At 40.6% G+C, this 22,724-nt stretch overlaps 1 protein-coding gene across 1 annotated transcript in view; it reads right to left on the bottom strand.

The window, feature by feature from the left end:
• adamts16 (ADAM metallopeptidase with thrombospondin type 1 motif, 16) overlaps positions 1 to 18,987 on the bottom strand; it is a gene marked incomplete at both ends in the record, with an annotated part of 155,666 nt that extends 136,679 nt beyond the window's left edge. The window contains 2 exons of the mRNA XM_080541054.1: positions 17,137 to 17,242; positions 18,973 to 18,987. Of these exons, the coding sequence (XP_080397180.1) occupies positions 17,137 to 17,242; positions 18,973 to 18,987 (121 nt within the window). The remainder of the gene's footprint in view (positions 1 to 17,136; positions 17,243 to 18,972) is intronic.
• Positions 18,988 to 22,724: the final 3,737 nt, after the last annotated feature.

Raw genomic sequence — 22,724 nt, 5'->3', positions numbered from 1 at the left:
CTTTGAACTCTTTGAGCTATCCACCTGGGGCAGGTTGGTCATGGTAGCGTCATGTATCAACATGAGACAGAAAACCCTGAGAAAGACACTGACTAATTGGAGGGTTAATACTCTGTTCATGAATCTGGTTAAAGGCCCCATGAAATATAATGAATTGAGGCAGGTCTCAGAAGCCAGGAAGCAATTTTTTTGACCCTGGTTGTGTGATGTTATTCAAGACATGACCGTAAACCCATCCCTCTTCTGCAGGGCAGTTAAATACCTGCCATTGTGCACCAATGTCCTGTTATTGCTGTTGTCCTTTTTTCTTTCAAACTCAATTCTTTATTTTGGTGTATATTATTACTTAGGGAGGCGCTCTTCCTCCTGAAGGCAAACATCAAACTAAGAGACAGTATCAGCTCCACAAAAGACCTCCGAACTCCATTATGTTTCTTAATCTCTTGGAGGGTATCATGATTCTCTCTGTAGCAGAAGACAGAGGTGGTGTCAACGTGACATAGCCTTGTGGTTAGGTGAGCACACTGAGCTCATATAGCCACCAGGATTCAGGGATTCAGCTCTGTCTCTCTGAGATTTATACTCAAGCTTCGTACAGAATTATACTCAAACTTCCTACTGGGGCTCTCTTAATTTTTCCATCCAAAATGTACACTACATATACAACAAATAGTGTGTTCTGTTTCCCTCACAGCCATGAAACCCACAGTGTCAGTGAGCAAAACCTGCAGGGCGTTTCATTTCAAAACATTCCCCTCATTTTGTTTTTTCCCTCCAAATTTGGACATTTTGTTTTCCCTCAAATGAAAGCTGCACTTGTAAAACAGAACGTTTGCCATCCCCTGTGTGGTAGACATTGTATGAATTGAACTTAGCAGTCACTGCCTGGCCCGGTGGTTTTATTTGGTAGCATGGGTTGAAATTCACTACGTCTTAATACAGGTAACACAGTATGTAACTCTGGCCCACACTGGGACATAGGCTAAACTGACTCAACAGGGGTTGTGGTCGAAAGCTGCTTCTACACCAGAGCCCTATGCCTATATGCTCCATTACGACATCGGTGGCCATCTTAAGGAGCAGTTATACTGTAACACTTCCATCTGAGCTCCCAAAAACACCAGTTACCTACAGTATAAGGTGACCCTTTGGTGAGGACCCAGGTAAAAGGGATTGACATGTATGGACTGTGAATTACATTTGGTCCGTAGTTTGAAGGCTTTTTTTGGATTGCAGCATCATGTCCATGCAGGTATGGCTATTTCATAGAATACATAATACATATTTGGTCTCATTCATTTTTTTTAATTTACCTGTCAGCTGTTTGAGGTAAATGTAATAAATAAAGTCACAGAGACACACTGATAAGCAACACATTTCGGAGGGGAATGTGAACATCTTTTTTTTTTCCTGTTAAGTAAAACTCAGTTCATGGAGGAAATTTACATTCACATCAGCAAACCAATCCCTTTCCCTTCACTCATTGCATTATTCCCTGTGTGTTCATTTCCTGTTTATCAGATTTAATGTTTGATGTATTCATCCAACTTGACACAATGAGACTGATAAAACACTGGCAAATTTACTTATTTTAGTGACAGACAGCAATTTGAGGGATATTAAGTTGTATAACGATACCATATTATACATGGTGTGAATAATCTAGTTTGAATAATTACTACCTCTGTCTGTTTAAATGATTTTTATACAATTGTATAGGAATCCTTTGATGTGATAATAGTAATTCCCTTCCTCTGAATATAAGCAGTGAAATGCAGAAATGATTGGAGTCATACAGTATCTGTCAATCTTTTAAACCACTGCCTTGTTAACTGTTAATGATTGAGTCACATCCATTGCATGACTTTAATGCTTGAATATTAGTTGGATTTCAGAACCCTAGTTCATGTTTTCATTGTGTAGTTGTTTTGTAATCGAACACAAAATAATGAATTCAGAACATCCTACGTTTGCATTAGAATATTATGTAATTGGTTCTTTACTGCTTCACTGGTGAGAAAACAAAGACAGATAGAACATAGAGTGTCCAGTTTTCTTACAGCTTGAATATGAAAAATATTATTTATAGAATATCATCACCAGAATCAACCATGTTGTAAATTAAAGGAAAATACACAACATCCCTATGTTTTAATTATATTTAGAGGATAAACACCCTATGTTTTAATTATATTTATATCATAAACACATGATAAACACATGAACACTGTTAAACTTTGCTCCACATATAAAAACAGTGGCCTTGTTTTGTAACTCCCATTTGAACACAAAATCATTTGGAATCAAACAAAGAGACAATGTCCTGGCTACTCCCTAAAATAGTATAATTCAGTCTGTTTTACATAGCACAATGCCCTAATACATGATTTAAGGAGCTTTCACATATCACATGCATTAAGATAATGGAAGGGAATGATAAAACTTTCAGGAGCATTAAGATTTGATGCATAAAAGAAAAGGGGGAAAGAGGTAAAAATCAGTCTGTTGAATAAAATAAAAAAACCTCTTTGCTTCTTGAGAGGACATGCATGTAATGTACAATAACTATGCTCCTACCATACAGTATATGCATTATTGATATGTTTATCAAATGTAGGCTTTAGATTGCATCCCATACCTGCACTACACTCTACACTACACTGTTGGCTGACAAACGCAACTGTGTTAGTTCTGTTAGTATATTGGTTTTGTAAAAAAAGAAAAGAAACAAATGAATGTATGTATTCATGTTAATGTAGCCGACAATTTGGCAAGGGGTGTAATATCTGGCATATGTCATTGTACTAATGATATTAATTGCTAAGTCTTGACTTTGAACACTCTCTTTTCAAACATCCACAGTGTTGAAGTTGAATAATGACCCAGACAGATTTCTACCATCAGTTACTATCGTCTTCGGTATTCATCCCTGTCAAAGAAAGACAGCTGGACAATACTATGGATTTCCTAGGGATTTCCTATGCACTTGCACCCATGCAAAGTTTGCACCTGTTACTTTCAAGTGGGACTAGAATATGAGGGAAAACAAACATGAATCAAACAGTATTAACATCATGTCCATGTAAGTCTGTTAGTCCCTTCTGAAAATCAGGGTTAATTGTGGTATAGAGTGGTTTTGTCCACAAGTACAGTATATCATTGTGATCAATCAGCATGATGGTGCTATCATTGACCACGTTTAAATGATCACATGGATTGGGAAGCTTTGGAGTTTGGATGCTAATAGTACCATGGACCCATTCTGAGACTGAGAGAACATAGGTTATACTCTATAACTGGATCCCTCATGAAGGTGGAGTGAGACCTCACAAAACCGCACTCTGATCTGTGGAGAATAATACACTGAAAGGTGGTACATCCATATATTCATACCCGTTTTTTGAGACCTTTCAGGGAGAAAACTGCATGGCAAGAGATACAAGCATTAGTACTTCATTTAAGGAATAGGATCCTGAATATTGATCCGATGTTGCTTCATTAGCTGAAAACTGACATCCCAGATTGATGTCTCTTTAAACTGAGTCCTGGTGCAGGCTACCTGGGGAATCACACTATTGACTTTGGATGTTTGTGCTGCTAAGCCTCTGGGGAATTTGTGTTGCCTTTAATGGGATCCATCAATTCAGCTTCACTTTAATAATTATTGTTTTACCATTCACAAGAGACCAAAGCGTCTGAAGCTCTCCTTGGTTGCCTTGAGATAGCACACAGTCCTTGGTCTCTGCATTAGGATTTGTTTTGGGTTGTTAAGTTCATTTTTCTAAGTAGAGACGAGCTCCTCCTTTCAACGTGTTCTTCCAACGTACAATACACAAGGGAACTCACTAAAGGACGATGCAATTCCATATGGGTATTCCACAATTCCTATAACTTGACACCATTAACCTGCACGTAGCATGAAGACAGAAATAGCTTTTTTCCCTGTATTAGCATTGTGTAATTGAACGACTATGTTATGCCCTCTCTGAAACACCATTGATTTTCATACACTTGATGCAGCAATCCTGTTCTTACTTTTAACAGGGTCTTTGATTTTCTTTGCTTCAACACATCACTACTGTGGGAAGTTAAGGCTCTGCATAAAAGCACAACCTTGGAGCCCTTCAGTTCACCTTGCAAGAGTGGCAGTGAGCGGATTGTCTTGGACATCTCGTAAGTGGCGTTTGTAGGCAAGAGGAGAAAACAAACTTCTCGGTAGGCGATGAAAAGGCTATGTAAATGTTAAGTACATTGATCACTGCTCACCTACACTCCACCCCTGCCCCTTGTGATATCAATACATTGAAAACATCATTTGTATCAGCAGTTGTTTCTTTAATTAAGATCTAGCCCAAACCTTTGTTATTGATTTGTGCCATTACCTTATTGACATGTCTTGTTGTGCTGAGTCAGATCCTTTCTCTCTATTGGAAATGACCTAGCTTAGGCTACAAAGAGCATGACTGTATTATGTCACAGGGGCAGAGCTGAGTTGTACTGTTTGAGCTTGCATTCAATGTTAGTGGCACATTATAACATCAACATCAGTTGCTCTTAATGAAAGTGAAAATGTGGGAAAATAATATGTACGACAGGAATTGACGTTATACAGTCAATTAGTTTACATGAGTCTGCACAATTAATTCCTATCTTATTAAATCCCTTTTGATTACCCTTGGTTTCTTTGTGCCGATGATTACTGAGGTCAACACAGTGTATACAGTACAACCTCCCATAAAACAACGTTAATAGCCCATTCCTCTCCCTTCCTGATGGGCCCCACATCAATACAGTCCTCTGAAGGCAGCTTTACTCAAGAGTCCTGCAATGATTCCCACAGAAACGGACCCCATTCATCAGCGAGTGCGGTATTTCCTTCATCATCATTAGGAATCTATCCCACAGTCATCACAATGATGGATACGTCCATTGGAATGTCCACGGCACATTTTCAACTAAAACTTAATTCGGATCCCTTGCTGTCTAATGAGTCCATGGCACATTTTGGTGGGGGGGTATTATCTAATGTTGCTGTGTGTCTGGGGCTCATCCCCAAAAGATGTCTGTTCTCTCTCTCTCTCTCTCTCTCTCTCTCTCTCTCTCTCTCTCTCTCTCTCTCTCTCTCTCTCTCTCTCTCTCTCTCTCTCTCTCTCTCTCTCTCTCTCTCGCTCTCTCTCTCTCTCCTTCCCTCCTTCAAGGCATTTTGTTCAACCCGTCTGTGTCTCCTCCCAATCCTGCCCCTCACATGTGTGCATGGTGGGAGAGCCTCCTGAATCCACAATGCCTCCGCCTCAGGTGGGGTTTCTGAGACGCCTCGCAGCCGACAACAGAGCTGTCCTGTTGAATACCGCCAGTCAAACCCACTTGTCTCTCCACATGCAGCGGTCCAGCTTCCACCCACCTGATAAATACACCCAAACCCCTGAAGTGTTAAATTTGTTTCCCCCTACTCAACCCTCCCCCCTGGAGCCCTGCAACCCCCAAGAAGAGTTTAAAAATGGGTGAAAGGATCGGTGGAGGCTTTGCATCTCCATGGGCATTTTGAACAACGCCTGCTCCACTCCGATTGCAACCACCACAAACAAAATCCAATAGCTGTTAATCTGATCATCTCATCCCCACTTTTCATGCTGTGTTTCCTTCAGAACCCCTTGTACCAGTTCCAGCCTGTGAGTGTGTGATAAGACACTGGAAATTTAGTCATCATCTTCTGCGCAAAGGAGCTCAGAGGAGGGATTATGATATTCCTATAACCTTACATTGGATATGGACAGGGGCAGCTCCTAGCGTGGATACAATCCTGTACATTGCTGTCCATCCCTTTCCCAGTCTCGTACGCCTCTCCTTTTAAAAGGTTGACTTTACAAGATTAGTGGAGACTAACCGTCATCATGTTATGAGAGATAGCATGGAGGAAACATACTGTTTGCTGTTGTTGAATACATTTCGCAGATAAGAGGAGTGATAATAGAAACCATTAACCAACTGTTTTTTGTATTTGCCATTTAAGAAAAAAAAGAGAAAAGAATCTCAAAAATGTCTTAGTGTAGCTGAAAGCATAAGATGCATTCTATCAAAGCAGTTGTATGCTATTAGTTTGGTGCAAGAGTTTTTTGGGGGAACTGAATAATGGATAAGATAAGCTTCCCAAATACCTAGTTTGGTTCAGATAGCAATAATGTCTATTGAAACTGTTTGGTTTGATATCTGTATGTGTTTGTCATACTTATCAAAACAAAAGATGATGCAGTCAGATCTTTTTTGTTGCTTTTGTGATTGTGATGGGACTCAACAGCCTTCACCTTTCAGCCCCACAATTTGGTTCTCTTTCAACTTTGGAACATATAAACCTTTTGGTATACTGTATGCTCCAATTGTTATTAACTATTAACCATATTCCTATGGCTGTGATGATGGTTTGATGAAGTACAAGAGCCATTACTGTACTCATCTCTGCCACACACAGTAACTGTCGTATCTGCTTCTGAAAGCTAGAAAGCTGCAGCTAAGAAATATCTTGATATATTCCTGTCTATCAGTATCTCAAGTATATTTTCTGTTTAGCAACACTATGTTTATATCAAAATGCTTTGTTTTTACACACCTAGAAATATACAGTATATTAGATATCTATGGCATTGTCAAATATGTATTTATAAGATGTGTTTGAATTTTTTTTCTTTCTTTGGCTATTTACTTTTCCTCTGTACAGTAAGTTCACATTTTGTCTGTTATACGGACTCATTCAAAGTCAGATTAAATTAGGCCAGAACTGTCTCACTAAGATCCAAAGTGACAGAGATGTCCCAGGCTACAGGAAGCTGCAGTTACAACTCCAACCCCCAGCCCCCACACTTCCCACATCTCCCATCAATATTTCATTAGGTAACCCAAGAAGCAAACTATTCTTTCTCTCCAGTCAGTACCCTACAGGTTTGCTGAGTTTCCGTCTCGTCAAACGTGCAAAGAAAGCTAAACCTCTCCTCAGAAGATTTAGCGTCCATTCATTTATCCTCATTCAGGATGACAAAAATCAATCATTTCATTCTCTCTGGATGGCTACCCATTAAGAATAGGACACCAACTGAAATGGAATACACATTTCACTCCACCGATCCTCAGCTATGATAGATTTGTTAAACTACAAAAAGGTAGAGGTTAGATTTTGAAATTCATAGTGTCTGTACCATATGTTCACTAATCACCTGTGTTACACAGACTTTGCCTGTTGGAAAGCTCCTGTTTGACCATACTCTTATTGGTACAGGCAAGGCTTCTAACTATATGTATTTTGCATACATGTAATGCCCTTAAAGGTATATTTCAGAAGTTTTGATAATTGTTCACTTAAAATGAAACTGTATATGGTTTCAAATCAAACAGTATATGGATCATACATATGCATATGCATATATATATATATATTAATACATTTCTTACATAATTAAACCACAACATCCTCTGTATTAATAAAACAAACCTGACCGAAACTTGACCTCAACAAATGACCTAAATTAAGGTTTTGACTGTTGGGTGTGGAAAAGTGTGCACCTTTCCATACATTTGTACTTTAACTATTCTTTAACTTGAATAGTTATGGTATGAATACACCTGTGCATCATTTACTCAGAATGTATCTTATATTTTGCTCTCCTGTCAATTGTGATAATGAAATCCACACAATAGGAAATCACTGAATAGCATGTTATCTTAAGTTTGACTGGCACATTCCAGATTCATTAAAGACAGTCTTTGCTGCTGAATTTGCAGTCTGTCATGACACCTCAAAGTGAAGCAGAGACGAGTTTGCCACATATTTTATTGTTGTTTGTTCCTAATTTCTGTCAGACTTTAGTTTTTCTTTTCTACTTGTCTGATATGTCTTTATTGCTTTCAATGTTTTTTTATAAGAAGCATAGCCACTTGTGTTGTTATATTTGGTATTCCTATATACCGTACTGTAATATTCCGGGTAGGTGACAATATCTATTCAATTTAAACAGAATAAGGCCTGTCTGTTTCACAAAGCCTTAAAAATACATATAATATAATTGTGATGTTTTTTCAATGTTCTTTGTAGCTAAAGAGTAAAATGCATAATTGTATCAATTTAATAGGGATGTTGATATGATTTATGATTCAGAAGTTTTGACTTAGTGTGTATGCCTTCCCTGTCTTTACCTCTGTATGTCCTAATGAAGTACATTATTGTTAATGGTAAGCCTGTTTGACAAAGCATTATTGCAATATTATATAGGTTGAACACATCCATTGTGTAGACTGATATGGTTTATGTAAATTAAACAATGATCCTATACCAATACCAGTAGAAATAAGTCTTGAACTGTATCATTGTTGCTACCTCCTATGTTTCCCACTTTGTATGACCTCCGCTTTATCAAAGCTGGATTGTTTAGGAACCCATTGCAAGGTACTTCGAAAAAAACGATGTAATGTTCATTTTACATGTGGCTGGTTAAATAACATTGACATACTGACTATGTCTATTTGTTTCTGTCTGTTAGTCTCCATGTTGAATAATGCTGGAGGTAGAGCCCACGCTGTATGCAACAGGCAAATAACAAAGGGCTTAGATAATTGGTTGAGATTCATACCTGTTGGAATTCTCCTACAAATTACTGTAGTTGTCGGCTAGGTGTTGATTCAGAGAGCAAATTAAGCCCCGGACAGGGACGATAATGTGCCTGTGATCAATTAACACAGACAAGGTGTACTGGCTCACTTTTAAACTTCGGCTGGCGAGGCCCTTTGTGCTTTCAGATGAGCAGTAATCATTCCCTCAGTTGGCTTTAAAGGCAGCAAGACTGAGCGTATGGATTTTGCCTGGAGACTTTCCCCAGGCAATAGGGCTGCCTAGTCAAACATGCTCACAGCAATCCTAATCTTGCTCTGGGACATTGACTTGACATGAAAGGCTATTTTTACACATGACTATTGTTGGATTTCTTTTAACAGGTGCAGAAAGTGTCCATTTAAATTCACCTCATGTTAGTTGGCTGAGAGGGAGATCAGAAGGCTCTCTGAAGGCTTGTATCAACTGCTGCTCATTACTCTTTGTCTGAATAACATCTTATATCGCATGAGACACCAAGAGGATCTCTCCAGTCATACATTCTCTTATTGAGAATTTACCTCATACTATCTCGAGTGTTTGAGCTATGAGGAATAGTCATTACCGGTATTCCACTTGTGTAATAACAAATAATAAAAAGGCCCTAACTTTATTACAGTGTAATTACACAGCGGTTACACATACTGTATGTGTGAGAATGTTATCGCTTTGTATAGACAGCCTGGCTATATAGATAGGTTGGCTATTTTGAATATAAAAGTGATTCAACAAGCATGGTTGGTATTTCTAAGTACTTCATCAAGAGAATTAGATGAGTAGATGTGATTGTGAAGTGAATATTTTTTCGATTTTATTTGAGAATACGACTGGTAGAGAGTGTAATGTATACAGTATAATGAATGTAGGAAGGGTACAGAGTGATACTGAATATCAACCATTTGAATTGAATTGAGCAGGGCATAATACTGTAACTTACATAGGTACTGTCAGCTTACTGTCACTCTTTTGAAGTGTGCATTAATCTTGTTTCAGACAGAATGCCACATAAAAGCCAATGTGAAATGTTATTTTCTTTAAACTGTAAAGAACTACACAGAAGTAATATAATGTACCTTATAAAAGCTGGCTCAACTATGTGGGTGCATCTTAATCCCCCTTAAACCACTCTGGATCTCTGAGAGGAGCTGATTTTCCCTCACTTTGAATCCCTGCCTTTGGTTCGTCCTGGAGACAGAGATATCTGTCAGTGTTTTATTTTTGATTGCTGGCTGATGGGTGTCCTTGAAGCACATCCTCCAAACTGCATGGATCATTGTAGATAAAAGTCACACTATACACCACATATACAGTAGAGTATAGTAAGGTCTATATATGTTTAAAAACAGTCTAATAATTTAGTCAGGAAGGTCAAGTAAAAATTTTTTGTTTTGAGCACCGCAAAACTATAAGGAGTTGATATGTACAGGGTGAACATGAGAACCCAACACCCTCTGTAACCAAGACCCACATAAGCATTTCACTGCATGACACATGTTCCTACAATGTAAAATGTGGTGTTACTTTGGCTTTAATAACTTACTTAAGAGGAAACAAAACGAACATTTGCTCCTTCTACTATTTCTTGTGTTAACTGCAGGATAATGATATTATATGGCACCTATGGCCTTGGTAAAATGTATTACGTATCAGTGTTTGAATGTATCATGCATTGGATTATTGTCCAGCCTCCAGAGAACTACAAACCACATTAGCTTGAATTACCAAATCAAAACTTTATGTGCAGCCGTTCCCCCCACCGGGACATTACCACTTTAAGTCATAATCCCCCCCCCATTATTTCCTCTCCTCATATGCTTTATAACTATTAGGTTATTGAAAAATTCTCAACAGATGTCACCTCAAGATGGATGTTGCTGTTCTGATGTGTAAGGAATGGAATCTGAGCGTGGCCTGAAAGCTGATAGTCGGGAAGGGAACAGTCAGCTGTGAAAACACAAATGACGCCAGATAGGGGTTGTGTTCTGTACACTCCTACAGACCTGGCACGGGTTTTGGTCCAAACATCTTAAGGTGTTAATTAACTGCTACTTAAGAGGCCTCAGACAGGGAGGCTTGTTGTAGATTTACGACTGGCCCTGCCTCAGTACTCTGCTTCTTCATTGCATTTCATATGCTTGGGAATGTATTTATCCTTCCTTCAGACAATGACCCAAGTCCATAATCAGGGTACAGGACATAGAGTATTGAGTCTAAGCTCGGCAGTTTCATCATTTGGCTAACATCTGTTGGGTCGAACTGTTGGTTTCCCCTTCTAGCGATGGAGATCTCCATGCTCGGAACGCCAGGCTTCACTTTCATCACCTCTTTTAGCACAAACAGCCAAAATGAGCGCACTCCACTTCTCTAGGACTGCAGAATGTTGACGTATCACTTCAAATATGAAATGTCTAAAGAGTGCTAAAAGGAATGTATGGCAAGCAATGCTGAATCTTTGCCTTTTTTGTTTTTTTTCATCATCTAATGGGATTCGAGGTCGGTTCGTGAGGACTGTTTAATAGACCCCGCTATCCTTTCTTCTTGAGGAAATGGATGCAGCTGATTATTAGCTAAGGTTCATAAATTCTTCATAGGCAGTTGGAGTTAGGTTGATGAATTCAGTGTGTGAGACAGTCCAAGCCAAATGCCCTGTCCACGATCGAGGAAGAGATGAGAGCGTCTCTCTTTTTCTCAGAGGAAATTTAAAGACTGCATTCAGTTAAGCGACCAAAGCCCTTGGAGCAAACTTGTTTCACGTTGCCTTTCAGTAACTTCCGGCGAAATGTCAATGATAGCATGACATGCTATCTTTACAAACAAATAATTTCCCAAATGCGTTATCATTTTCGGTTGGCATATTTAATGGAGCTTATCGGCAAATCTGTGGATGTTACCAATCCTGTCTGTGAAACATGCTGTTCCAAGTTATGACATTACTCATTGTTTGTTTTTCCTGTCCAAGTTTCTGAGGCCTTGATGTTTGCTTTGAAAATGGATATTCAGCAGCCCGCTGTCCTGCTTTCTCTAAACGCTCTTTCCTTCGGTCTCATACACTCACACTAAGCTGATCTGGCTACTCCCAGCCATGCAGAGGAGGCATCTACTGGCTGGGGCTGTTTTTATAAATGAGGACATGGTGACACCGCAGGGTATTTCACAGTGGGTATTACTGTTTCAAACTGCATCTGTCTGTGTCGTTTGCTTCTCAAAAAGTCCCTTGGCTTGTAAATAGATTTGGATGGATATGCTTTCCCCCTCTTATATTCATTTACACATATATTGTCACATATACCCACATCAAGTGTTAGCAAGATATGATCATATATATGATGACATTGTATATGGGAACACACGTTAACAGTGTTGTTTTTTACCTTCTTTGCCAGCTCAGGAGCTCAGTAGCATGTATTCAGAAACTGATTGGAGGCTCTTTGAGCAAAGGAGTGGGAATAAGACTTTGATCAGGGTCCCCCTGCTGCACAGATGTTTGAGTAAGTAAATAGTTTGTAACAGTAAGTACTCATCTGGGATTACTAGGGCTTCCTAGAACAGTTTTCTGATGAAGTCCAAGCACAACTGCATCACCTTGACGGGTGGGAGTTCATCCTAAAAGCGATAAGGTGCAGCATTACAAAATGTCAGAGTCGCCTCTGGTAAAACAAAACCAGATAAAATGTCTTGTGCCAAATTACCATTACAATTTCCATGTTTAATATACATCTCCAAGATACTTTTCTGTTTTTGGGGGGGGAATTTATTAGCTCTGGGAAATTATTATTATTATTATTATATTTCTATTTCAGTGGATTGTAAAATGTCCATCAGATAGACGACATCTAGGAGACACTGAAGAGTACCACGAGGACCAATGGTGGCCATGTCAGTCACAGGAGTGACATACAATGACTGAATTCATTATTAAATAAATAAATCTTGCTTTGAGTCAAGATAAAAGGGTGATGATGTGGAAACAAACTGTTCTTTTGTAGAAAGGTGTTAAAATAACACCAGGGTGGTCTCTAATTCCAGTGAGCAAGAACAAGCCGCTTGATCTGGTCATGTGTGATGACTCCTAAAGGTCAGTCAGGTTAAATGGTATTTGATTAAAATCAGTAGATGGCCAACTCTCTTTCACAGTCTACTCTGGCCTGCTGGGAATAGAGCAGGGAAATAGCGTCCCTGTCTGGTTCGGCCCCCCTCTCTCTTTATGGGGGGGCGGGGCGGTAGATGGGTGGGGAGGAAGAGGACCTGTGTGTTTGGCTGGTAAAAAGGCTTGCCACTGTTTATCAAGCCACAGCAAATCCAATTAGCCTGTGGCCTGCCTCCCAACCCTATTAACCTGCTCAGCTGTGAGAACACTCAACAGCTCCTGCCAATATCTAATTTCTCCTGCCACTGATAAGATCGGCTCAAGATATTCAATGGGGTTCACTTCAGCTCCATCACAGATGCTGAGCCGTAACCACAGCATCCGGATCTCTTTCCCCCCCTCTCTCTTTTCACTCATGTAGCTACACACAGACAACAACAAAAGTAGGACAGTAACTTCCAGGACCATGGCTTGTTTCCTCCAGACACAGATCAGGCCTTCCCACTGTCTGACAGGAGGGAAACTGATTTTTCTTATCATGGCCTGCCCACAAAGGCCCAGGCCAGGCCTGCGTGATTAGCATTCCTTGGTGGAGATGTGTCAGCCCTATTTCTATCACAGAGACAGATTGAGCCTTTCACTCAGACGAGCAACTGAGTGACACATGGCCTGACCGGGAGGACAACATTGTTATTTGAGTTAAGAAATCAATTTGTATCAAATGTACACTGTAATTTATTTGTTGGCTTTGAAGGGAACCTGGCTAAGATAAATGGGAATGGACTTATTTTTTTCTTGCTGAGCTGATAAAGTTCTTGTGAAGCCCATGATAGTTCCCGTCAGAGTAAAAGTGACAAACATGTTTAAAGTTGTGCAGTGATCTTTAAATCTCAAAAAGAACACCTTGTTGGACATGATAGAACATTTTTACCTTTTCCCTCCCATCTGTCAGTGAGTCATGCTGACATATGGCTTTAGTATTTTTGCTGACATTTGCTTTATCACCTACATCTAGCAGCAAAGAGGAGAGATATTTGTTCCCTTTTAATATATTAACTCAATTCCCAGTGAGCGTCCAAGCTCCAAGATCAAGATGGTCTTTCAGGATTAAACAGATACTTTTTTCTTCTTCTTGTATTTCAAGCCTCTGAAACAATATTCATGTCTTGTGATATGTATCCTATACTGAAGGTAGAATTCAAAGAGGACACTTTTTTGAAAAAAGGTTAAGATAATACTTTTTCTTAGGTCATATTTCTTAATATATGTATTATGTATTATAATGTATGCACTATTTATCTGTATTAGTAAATGTTGTTCTCACTCACTTAAGGAGCTTAAGTGAGTGAGAACAACATTTACTAATACAGATAAATAGATAGATATAGATAATAGATAAATAGTTTATTTTATATAGCTCAATTATACTTATACAAAATATTGTATGTTGGGTACAATATATTCACTTTCACATTGAACTAAATTTCAGCATGTCTCCATTGTGTCTATGCCAACGAGTGAGACAAATCATTAGAGAAATAACAAATGAACAAAATAACATATATGTTTACAGGTGTGCAAACTGGTGATGGCCCAAAAAGAGGTGAACCTTAGAGGTGAAAGGGGGAGGGTGGGGGATAGCGCTAGCACTAACGGTGCTAAAGGGATATCGCTAGCTCTAAAGCCCAATTTATACTTCTGCGTAAAATCTTAGGTTGACGCGCACCTCTCCAAAAATGTAACTACGCAGACCATAAGCACTGTGATTGGTCCGCTTGGTAGCACATGATTCCGACATGATTCCGACTCTCTCGTAGGCCAAAATGCGGAAGCCATGACAGAAATGTAATTTACTTTTTCTGTAATTACTTATTAATAAAGATTTGAAAAATTATGATAACCATCTTATTATCTTAGTACAAAAAAAAAATCGCTATTATGCCACTATGAGTACACCGTTCCAAAGGAGCGGCCCATGGAAGCGTCAAGCACAGCCTTCCCATAAGGAGCGCGATTCACATTTATGAGATGTACAATCCTGTTTATTTAGAAATAAATTATTACCTGTGGCGTTTGACAGCGGATGATGATAGACATATTTAATGTAAAGTTATCTATAAGAACTGTGATTGGTCCGCTTGGTAGCGTCACATTCCGACTCTCTCGTAAATGCGGAAGCCATGACAGAAATGTCATTTACTTTTTCTGTAATTACTTATTAATAAAGATTTGAAAAATTATGATAACCATCTTATTATCTTAGTTTAATGTAATTTCAATGCATTATAGACATTTTCTTTACAACAAGCCTAACAAAAAAAATCGCTATTATGCCGCTATGAGTACACCGACCAACGCGACGCAGACCGACCAACGCAGAACTATAAATTGGGAGAGCCCTTGCGTAGGCTACGGCGTAGCCGTGCGTAAATTCGACGCAGAAGTATAAATTGGGCTTAACGGTGGTCTAACAATGATGCAAGTGTAAGTAGCGCAGCCCTGACCTTAACACCTGCATAATTACGTTGAAAACTGTTTACCGTGACTATGTTCTCCACGCTGTCTGGAATTGTACCTAGCTGCCTGAAGCTAAAAGTTATTTCAACAGCAGCAGAGTTTAGCAGACAGGAAAAATAGTTTCATGTGACTTGTGACTTGGATGAGACTTAAACACCCCCCCTCCCCCAAATATTTGTTTTGCAGATCTAGACTTGTATACAGTATATGATCCTTATCACAAGAATATGATCCTTATCACACGATGGGTACAGTACTTATTATCTACTACGTGGGTGTGCGTGAGAGAGATGGGGGTGGAGAGACTGAACAGGTGAGTTAACTCACTAACTTAGCTCGCCCTGACGCTGACCTCTCCTGTACTTGTATCTTTGTTTGATACTGAAAAAGAGACAGATAATAACGTTAATGTTAATCAAGAATGTAACGTTACTGATATTGTGTTTTGAATGTAGCTGGCTAGTACAAAAGTAGCAAGCTAGTTGCAACACAGCCAGCTAAAAAGCTAACGTTAGTGCTAGCTAGCTAGTATTCTAACTAATGATGCCGTTACTCACCCTCATAGTTGTGGAGGTAGCTCGAAATATTGAATCCCTTTTCTTTTTTGCTAGAATGGGCTACCGAGGAAGCGCTAACGATTCGATGTACGTCTTTTGGGAGATCCTGTAAACAGCGAGTGTAAAAAGCCATCTCTTTCTGTAACAACAAACCAGACCGGAAGTTCTTACACCAGTAGACGCACCCGGAAGTTCCGCAGCGCGACGTTAATGCAACAAGCCTATTCACATGGATGACCTATTTTGAAGTCAAACCGGCTAATTTAGCAGAAAGGTAAGTTTGCACCCAGTTTGCACATTGACATTATAAAACTATAATACACATAATGAATCTCATTGTAGGAGCCATTTAGTCCTACATGTTATGTTAATTTTCTAATATTCATTATGAACAGGATCAGTAGTAATGGATATTTTGAGAAGATAAAAGAATGGGTTTATTTTTTATACATGTGACGCATTTGAAAATAATCATGTAAACTTGCCTGTAAGGCAAGGCAAGTTTATTTGTATAGCACATTTCATACAACAGGGGCAATTCAAAGTGCTTGACATGTATTATTTAAAAATACAGCAAGAGGAGTATAGTAAGAAAATAAAAATTACAATGAATAAAAGCAAATATAACAAGTAAATAGATAAAACAGTTAATAAGACAATGCAGCTGGTAGAAATACAAATACAATAAAATGATCTAATGTGTGTTACCTTGGACAGGGGAACGTGACCTTGCACTTCGGGTCCAATCTAGGTCTGAACCCGGGTCTGAATCTGAATCCGACAGGGGGGGGGGGGGGGGCTTGAAGGCTTAGCACTGTGCGCTGTTTGATGTGTAGGCTACATAATTAGAATTAGTATAACACTAACTAAAACTATATTCCCGCCCGCACCAGCTGGTAGAGATCTGTGTCTGTGTCTTACCTCTAGCAAGGGAATGTGACGAGTCACTGACTCAGGGGGTCCTGATGTTCCCGCTTCATTCACAGCGCCCGCCAAATTCGTCTTCGACGCTTAGCACTGTGCACTGTTTGATGTGTAAATAATTAGAATTAGTATAACACTAGCTAAAACTATGTTATAAAACTAAGTTGTGCAGCAAACTCTTGGCTATGTACTGTTGACAAAATACATCCAACATCTAAATAGCAAAAAAGATCGTTTTAGTTATATTGTTACTAACCAGAACTGGAGCCATTTGCACATGAAGAGAGAGTCTTTTTTTTTTTTCAAAACCGCCTCCGGTCTTGCCGACTCCAGAGGGATAACGTTTATAACGTTGACCCAACGTTACTGTATGATAATATTGCACATTGCTGTACTCTTTATTCAGTGAATTGTCTTACCTTGTCCATCATCTTCTACACCGCCGTTCCCCTGCGTCTCCGTCTTTCGCGTCACACTGTCCTCCGGCTCATTACGGTCGTAATGTAAATCACCTGCCTCATAAACCTGATTGAGGCAGAAAAAACCTGATCAAAAACCTCTCGGTCTGAGTCCCACAGTTTGGACATGACAAATGTAGCTATTTCAGCTGCTGAATAGCTTTTAGGCCGCGGCATCTTTGGGGAAAAAGTGGCGCGACTGTGATTTGATAATCCCGCTTATTACGCACTGGAAAACAGCTGCGCAGTTTTCCTGAAAATTCCTGTTGGCTTGGTGAAGGACGGACATGTGTCATACTTGGTCAAACGATGCATAACAGAGCCCCCTAGCGTCTGGCAGTGATAACTCTGAAACCCGGAATATTCCGTTATTGGCGGTCAAAGAGTTAAGTATGGTGGACCAAAGGGGAAAATACTGCTTTACTTAGAGTAAACATTATCTTATTACTTACATGCTGTTTTTTTAAAGTGACATCCTATATTCCACTTGCTCAGTTTCTTTCAAAATGCTTCTCCATTGAAACGTTTTTTGTTTTTTTTCAAGAAATAGGGTTAGGGTTAGTGTTTCTTTCAAAAGTGCTATTTGTAATTGTAATACTTTATTTTGTATAATACCTTTTATTTATGGGGAAAATAAGTATTCAACACATCAATACTTTCTTTAATTCCACATATTTTCATTGCTAACCCTATTCACATAACATTTAGACCAGACATTGGTCTCAACTCAATAAAACTACACAGCAATTGTAACACTCCAATCCATAAAAACACTTATTTGCAATAATGGGGAATGACTCAGGAAAAATGTATTGAACACTAGTATTGAAGGCTAACTGAAATGTATTTAATACTTGGTGGAGAATCCTTTGTTTCCACTGACAGCTTCGAGACACTTCCTGTATGAAAAAACAAATCTCTCACAGTGATCAGGTGGGATTTAGGCCTATTTTTCAACACAGACCATCTTTAAATCTTGAAGATTCCAGGAGGCCTGCTGATGAATCTTGATCTTCAGTTCCTTCTGCAAATTTTCAATTTAAGTCTGGCGATTGTCCAACACAGAGTCTCCTTTGCAGTATGTTTTGAATTGTTGTCCTGCATTGTTGTCCTGCATCCTCATCATCCAAGTGGACGGAAACAGATTCTTCTCAAGAAGGACTTTTGCCTGACCAGACTACATTCTCCCAGTAATCTTCAGGCTTCTCCAAATGTTCTGCTATTTGTTCTGCTGGCAAGAATTGTGTTTTGGACATGTTTTCTGACTGTGGGTCCTGGTGATGGCTGTGTTCAAGTCTGTGGTCGGGCTGTGGCTTTGCTGCATATACCTTCCGTGGTGGTTTTTATGAACAGTGTGATTCTTGGTGTTCTTTTTGTTCCTACACAGACATTTCTGTTTTTCTATTCTTTACTTCTGGATTTTACTGCACTGGATATCTGCGCACAACTTAATACTGCAACATGCCACCTGTAAATTCTACTTCAGTGGACATTGTGGAGGCTTCAGCAGAAGAGCGAAAATTGTAACTCAGAAGACATGGTTACTTTAAAATGTGTCTTATGTCAAATGTTTTTAGTATTTATGATGATCCTACAGATCGGCCCTTGCTGTCAGGGAGATTTTTAGTCCGGTGCCTTCCCATTACTAGACTGGTCTCCAAACTGGTGGTTGCAGTTAAGAAGAAAACCAGGAAATAAAGTATCCCCTGTTAGCTAACGTAACCAAGAATGCTCAATGTATTCTTATATAATGCTAGTATGGTTTCATATGAAGTGCATATGATAGTTACAAGCTACATTAGCATCTTCCATCGTGACGACAATTTGTAATATAATCATGAAATGTAACAAAGTTCCAAAAATAACTGTCTATAAATTCTGTAAGTAGTTAATGAATTTGTTACATACCGACAATGCCCCCAAAGCAGTGGCGTAGGGGACGGGCCCGCAAGCGACTCACCGCGGGGGGGGCCCCAGCCTCTAGGGGGCCCCCTAACATTGGATACTGTGGTGGGTTGACATAATTCACCCACGGTGGGTTGGGAGTATTGTTCCGCACGGACAGTTAAGTGCGTGGTACCCGAGTTGTTTATTCAGTTACTGCTTGAGTGTGTTGTTGAAAATCGTTCATGTTCTTCATTAAACGTTTAGCTTTGTAATTTGATACGCCGCCTCCGACTCCCGTCTCTCGGCACTACGATACAATTTTTTATTTATTTTTTAGGCAGCGAGACACAAGACCCTGCAGAAAAATGAGCAAGCGAAAGTACCTCAGTGGTGCGCAAAAACGGCAAGAGCAATATAAAATGTAACAAAATGCAGCGAAACTTCCCAAAATGTCATATTTTCTCACAAACCGACCCAAAGCAGCTTCTGCGACTGACGCGGTTAGGGATGCAATTAGCACTGAGTCAGGGACGAACGTCGTGGATGCACCTGTTGCACCGCTGTGGAGGCCAGTGTTACTGCAGCGGCTAACCCGGCCGAGAGATCGTTTTCAAAACTCAAAATTATCAAAAGCTATCTGAGAAGCACCATGTCCCAGGACAGACTCTCCAGACTAGCGATTCTCAGCATTGAAAGCCAGCGCGCACGTCAAATGGATTTATCAAACAACTATGTTACATAGTGAAGGACTTCGCACAGACTAATGCCAGGAGGAGAGGACGTTTTGGTCATTGTTAATGGTAAGAATAGCCTATTATTTTATATTATTCGAGATATTTATTAATCTATTAATCAAATTAACTCGGGGTGGTGTGTAGCCTGTCGGTCTGTTCTTGTTGCCGTTTGTGTATGGACATGTCACACACACAGTCACACATACGGTGTCAGAATGATTCTGAGCAAACGGCCAGCGCGCTGTAGCTGATAGCTGTCCAGGCCAACCGTCTATGCTGTAGGCTTTATGCAGCCTTAAAATAAATGTACCGCTACATCCGTTTGAGTTAACCTCCGTTGCGAAAGGGCCCCCGCCGCCACCTTGCGGGTGGGCCTCGGGATTTTGCGGTACGCCACTGAACCAAAGGAATAACACATTAGAAGACTGAACTGGATTAGAACAGGTAGTTGCAGATGGCCCCCAAGTTGCAACTGTCCTCCCGGAAGTGGCTGCCCTTCCTCCCATCCAGCCAACAACTGTTCCATCACCCATTGCCCCAACCAGAAGTCACCAACATCTGCCCAGAGGCCTCCATTGAGCAGCCGGCCACACCAGAACGTAACCAGGAGGCAAAAACTGTTGTGGTTCATGTTGGGTCAAACGACATCAAACTGGTCTGTTCGAAGAAACTGAAAACTGACTTTATACAGCTCTCCATGACCCTTAAGGACAGCCAGTGATCTTTGGTCCACTACTAGTAATATGTTGACAGGTTCCGTGAATTATCTCCGATGGTCACTTAGTTAATCTCGTTCCATATGATCCTTCATCCAATGTTATTGCGTGAGCTTTCGGTCTTTCATAGATCTTCTTCAGGCATATGCGCTACCAAAAGCCCCATCCTTTGAGTTAACCTCTGTTGCGAAAGGGCCCCCGCCGCCACCTTGCGGGTGGGCCTCGGGATTTTGCGGTACGCCACTGAACCAAAGGAATAACACATTAGAAGACTGAACTGGATTAGAACAGGTAGTTGCAGATGGCCCCCAAGTTGCAACTGTCCTCCCGGAAGTGGAAATGCGCTACCAAAAGCCCCATCCTCTACAACCTCTACACCTACGACTTCACCCCCGTCCACCCCAGCAACTCCATCATAAAGTTTGCAGACGACACCACCGTGGTGGGCTGCATCTCGGGGGGGGGGGGACGAGGCGGAGTACAGGGATGAGGTAGAGCAGCTGAGCAAGCTGTGCAAGGTTAACAACCTGCTGCTGAACCAGTCAAAGACCCAGGAAATCATCGTGGACTTCAGGAGGAAAAAATCTGAGATCCAGCCCCTGCTCATCGACGGAGGGAGCGTGGAGAGAGTCTCAACCCTCCGATTCCTGGGGGTGCACATACAGGATGACCTGTCCTGGAAGAACAACACAGCAGCCATCATCAAGAAGGCACAACAGCGGCTCTTCTTCCTGAGGGTCCTCAGGAAAGACCACATCAGACAGGAGATGCTGGTGGCCTTCTACCGCTGCGCAGTGGAGAGCATCCTCACCTACTGCATCTGCGTGTGGTTCTCCAGCTGCACAGCCGCAGAGAGGAATGCGCTACAGAGAGTCGTGAGAACGGCCCAGAAGATCACCGGCGCCCCCCTCCCCTCTCTGGAAGAGCTGTACAACACACGCTGCCTCAGGAAGGCCTCCAAGATCTCCAGAGACCCATCCCACCCTGGATACGAACACTTTGCTCGGCTGCCCTCGAACAGGCGGTACAGGACCATGTTCGCAAGGACAAACAGACTGAAGCTCAGCTTCTACCCCAGGGCCATCCAGGCCCTGAACACAGCAAAGACCTAGGTTCTGGGCCCTGGACAGTCTGGACGGATTGATGGCAGCTGCTGGATTGAAAATCAGGTGTAGTGCTGAGGCACAAATGTGTACATTTCAAGCCTGCAAACTGCGACAAGGATCAACTCTTGATCCGAGTCGTTTTACTATTAAAATCAACAATATACTATTTGTAACAACAATATATGCAATATCTGTAAATACACTGTTGTATAAACAATTTCCCCCACGGTTGACCAGGCTCTTTCTGAGCTACAGTCTGCATTCACTGTCCTGCAGAGAGCATTTGTCAGGCTGAGGTTGGTGCTTAATGGTGGGAAAACAAAATATGACAGGGTCTGGTTAAAATGGAATTTGTTAAATGAAGAACATTACTGTTCTGAAGGAGGAGTTGGACTGGATTGTGCTGAGAATTCAAATTGTATCTCTCTAAGACTGTCTAGTGGCTAGATAAATTGTCATGCTTTCGTTTGTTAATGGGAAAAGATTTGAGCTTGTTGTAAGTGGAACTCAAGTATGCACACACAGGAGCTGAATCAAAATGTGTAGCCCACAGATCATGAATGTCACACATATCAAGGACTATCCAAGCCTACAGCAATGTTATGACACATATACTGTATGAAATGTATTAATTTGTAACCAACTAGGATACATGATATGAACAACATAGAAAAATGGACAGTAGGCAACTACAAATGACTCGTTGGAGACGAGACGTTGGAGTTGAAAATATAATTTGTTTATTCTCGTCATTACACATGGTATGTAAACATTTGTTATTGATTCATGAAAGCTCTCCTTTCAATCATGTGAAGTATGTTCCATGTGAACTTGCAGTGCCAGAGAGGAAAAAATAAACTATTGACATGAACTGTGCTCTTTGCTTTGTGAGCATGCTGTTATTTTGGCCTCTCTGGGCCACCGTAGTACACGTCTGTTTTCCCCAGACAAAATCTGAGGAGCAAACTAGATGCTATGCAGACTTTTAACACTTCAGCCTCTAGGGGCCACTTACTGTAAAATGACAATCTTCTAGCGCTCTCAGATCAGTTTTCAGATCAGTGCACATTAAATGTTGCAACTAATTGTAGTCCTTGACTCTGTGT

This window comes from Nansenia antarctica (assembly GCF_963989245.1).
Source record: "Nansenia antarctica genome assembly, chromosome: 10".
In the NCBI taxonomy this organism is placed as follows: Eukaryota; Metazoa; Chordata; class Actinopteri; order Argentiniformes; family Microstomatidae; genus Nansenia; species Nansenia antarctica.
This window is presented reverse-complemented; position numbering and strand designations above follow the sequence as displayed.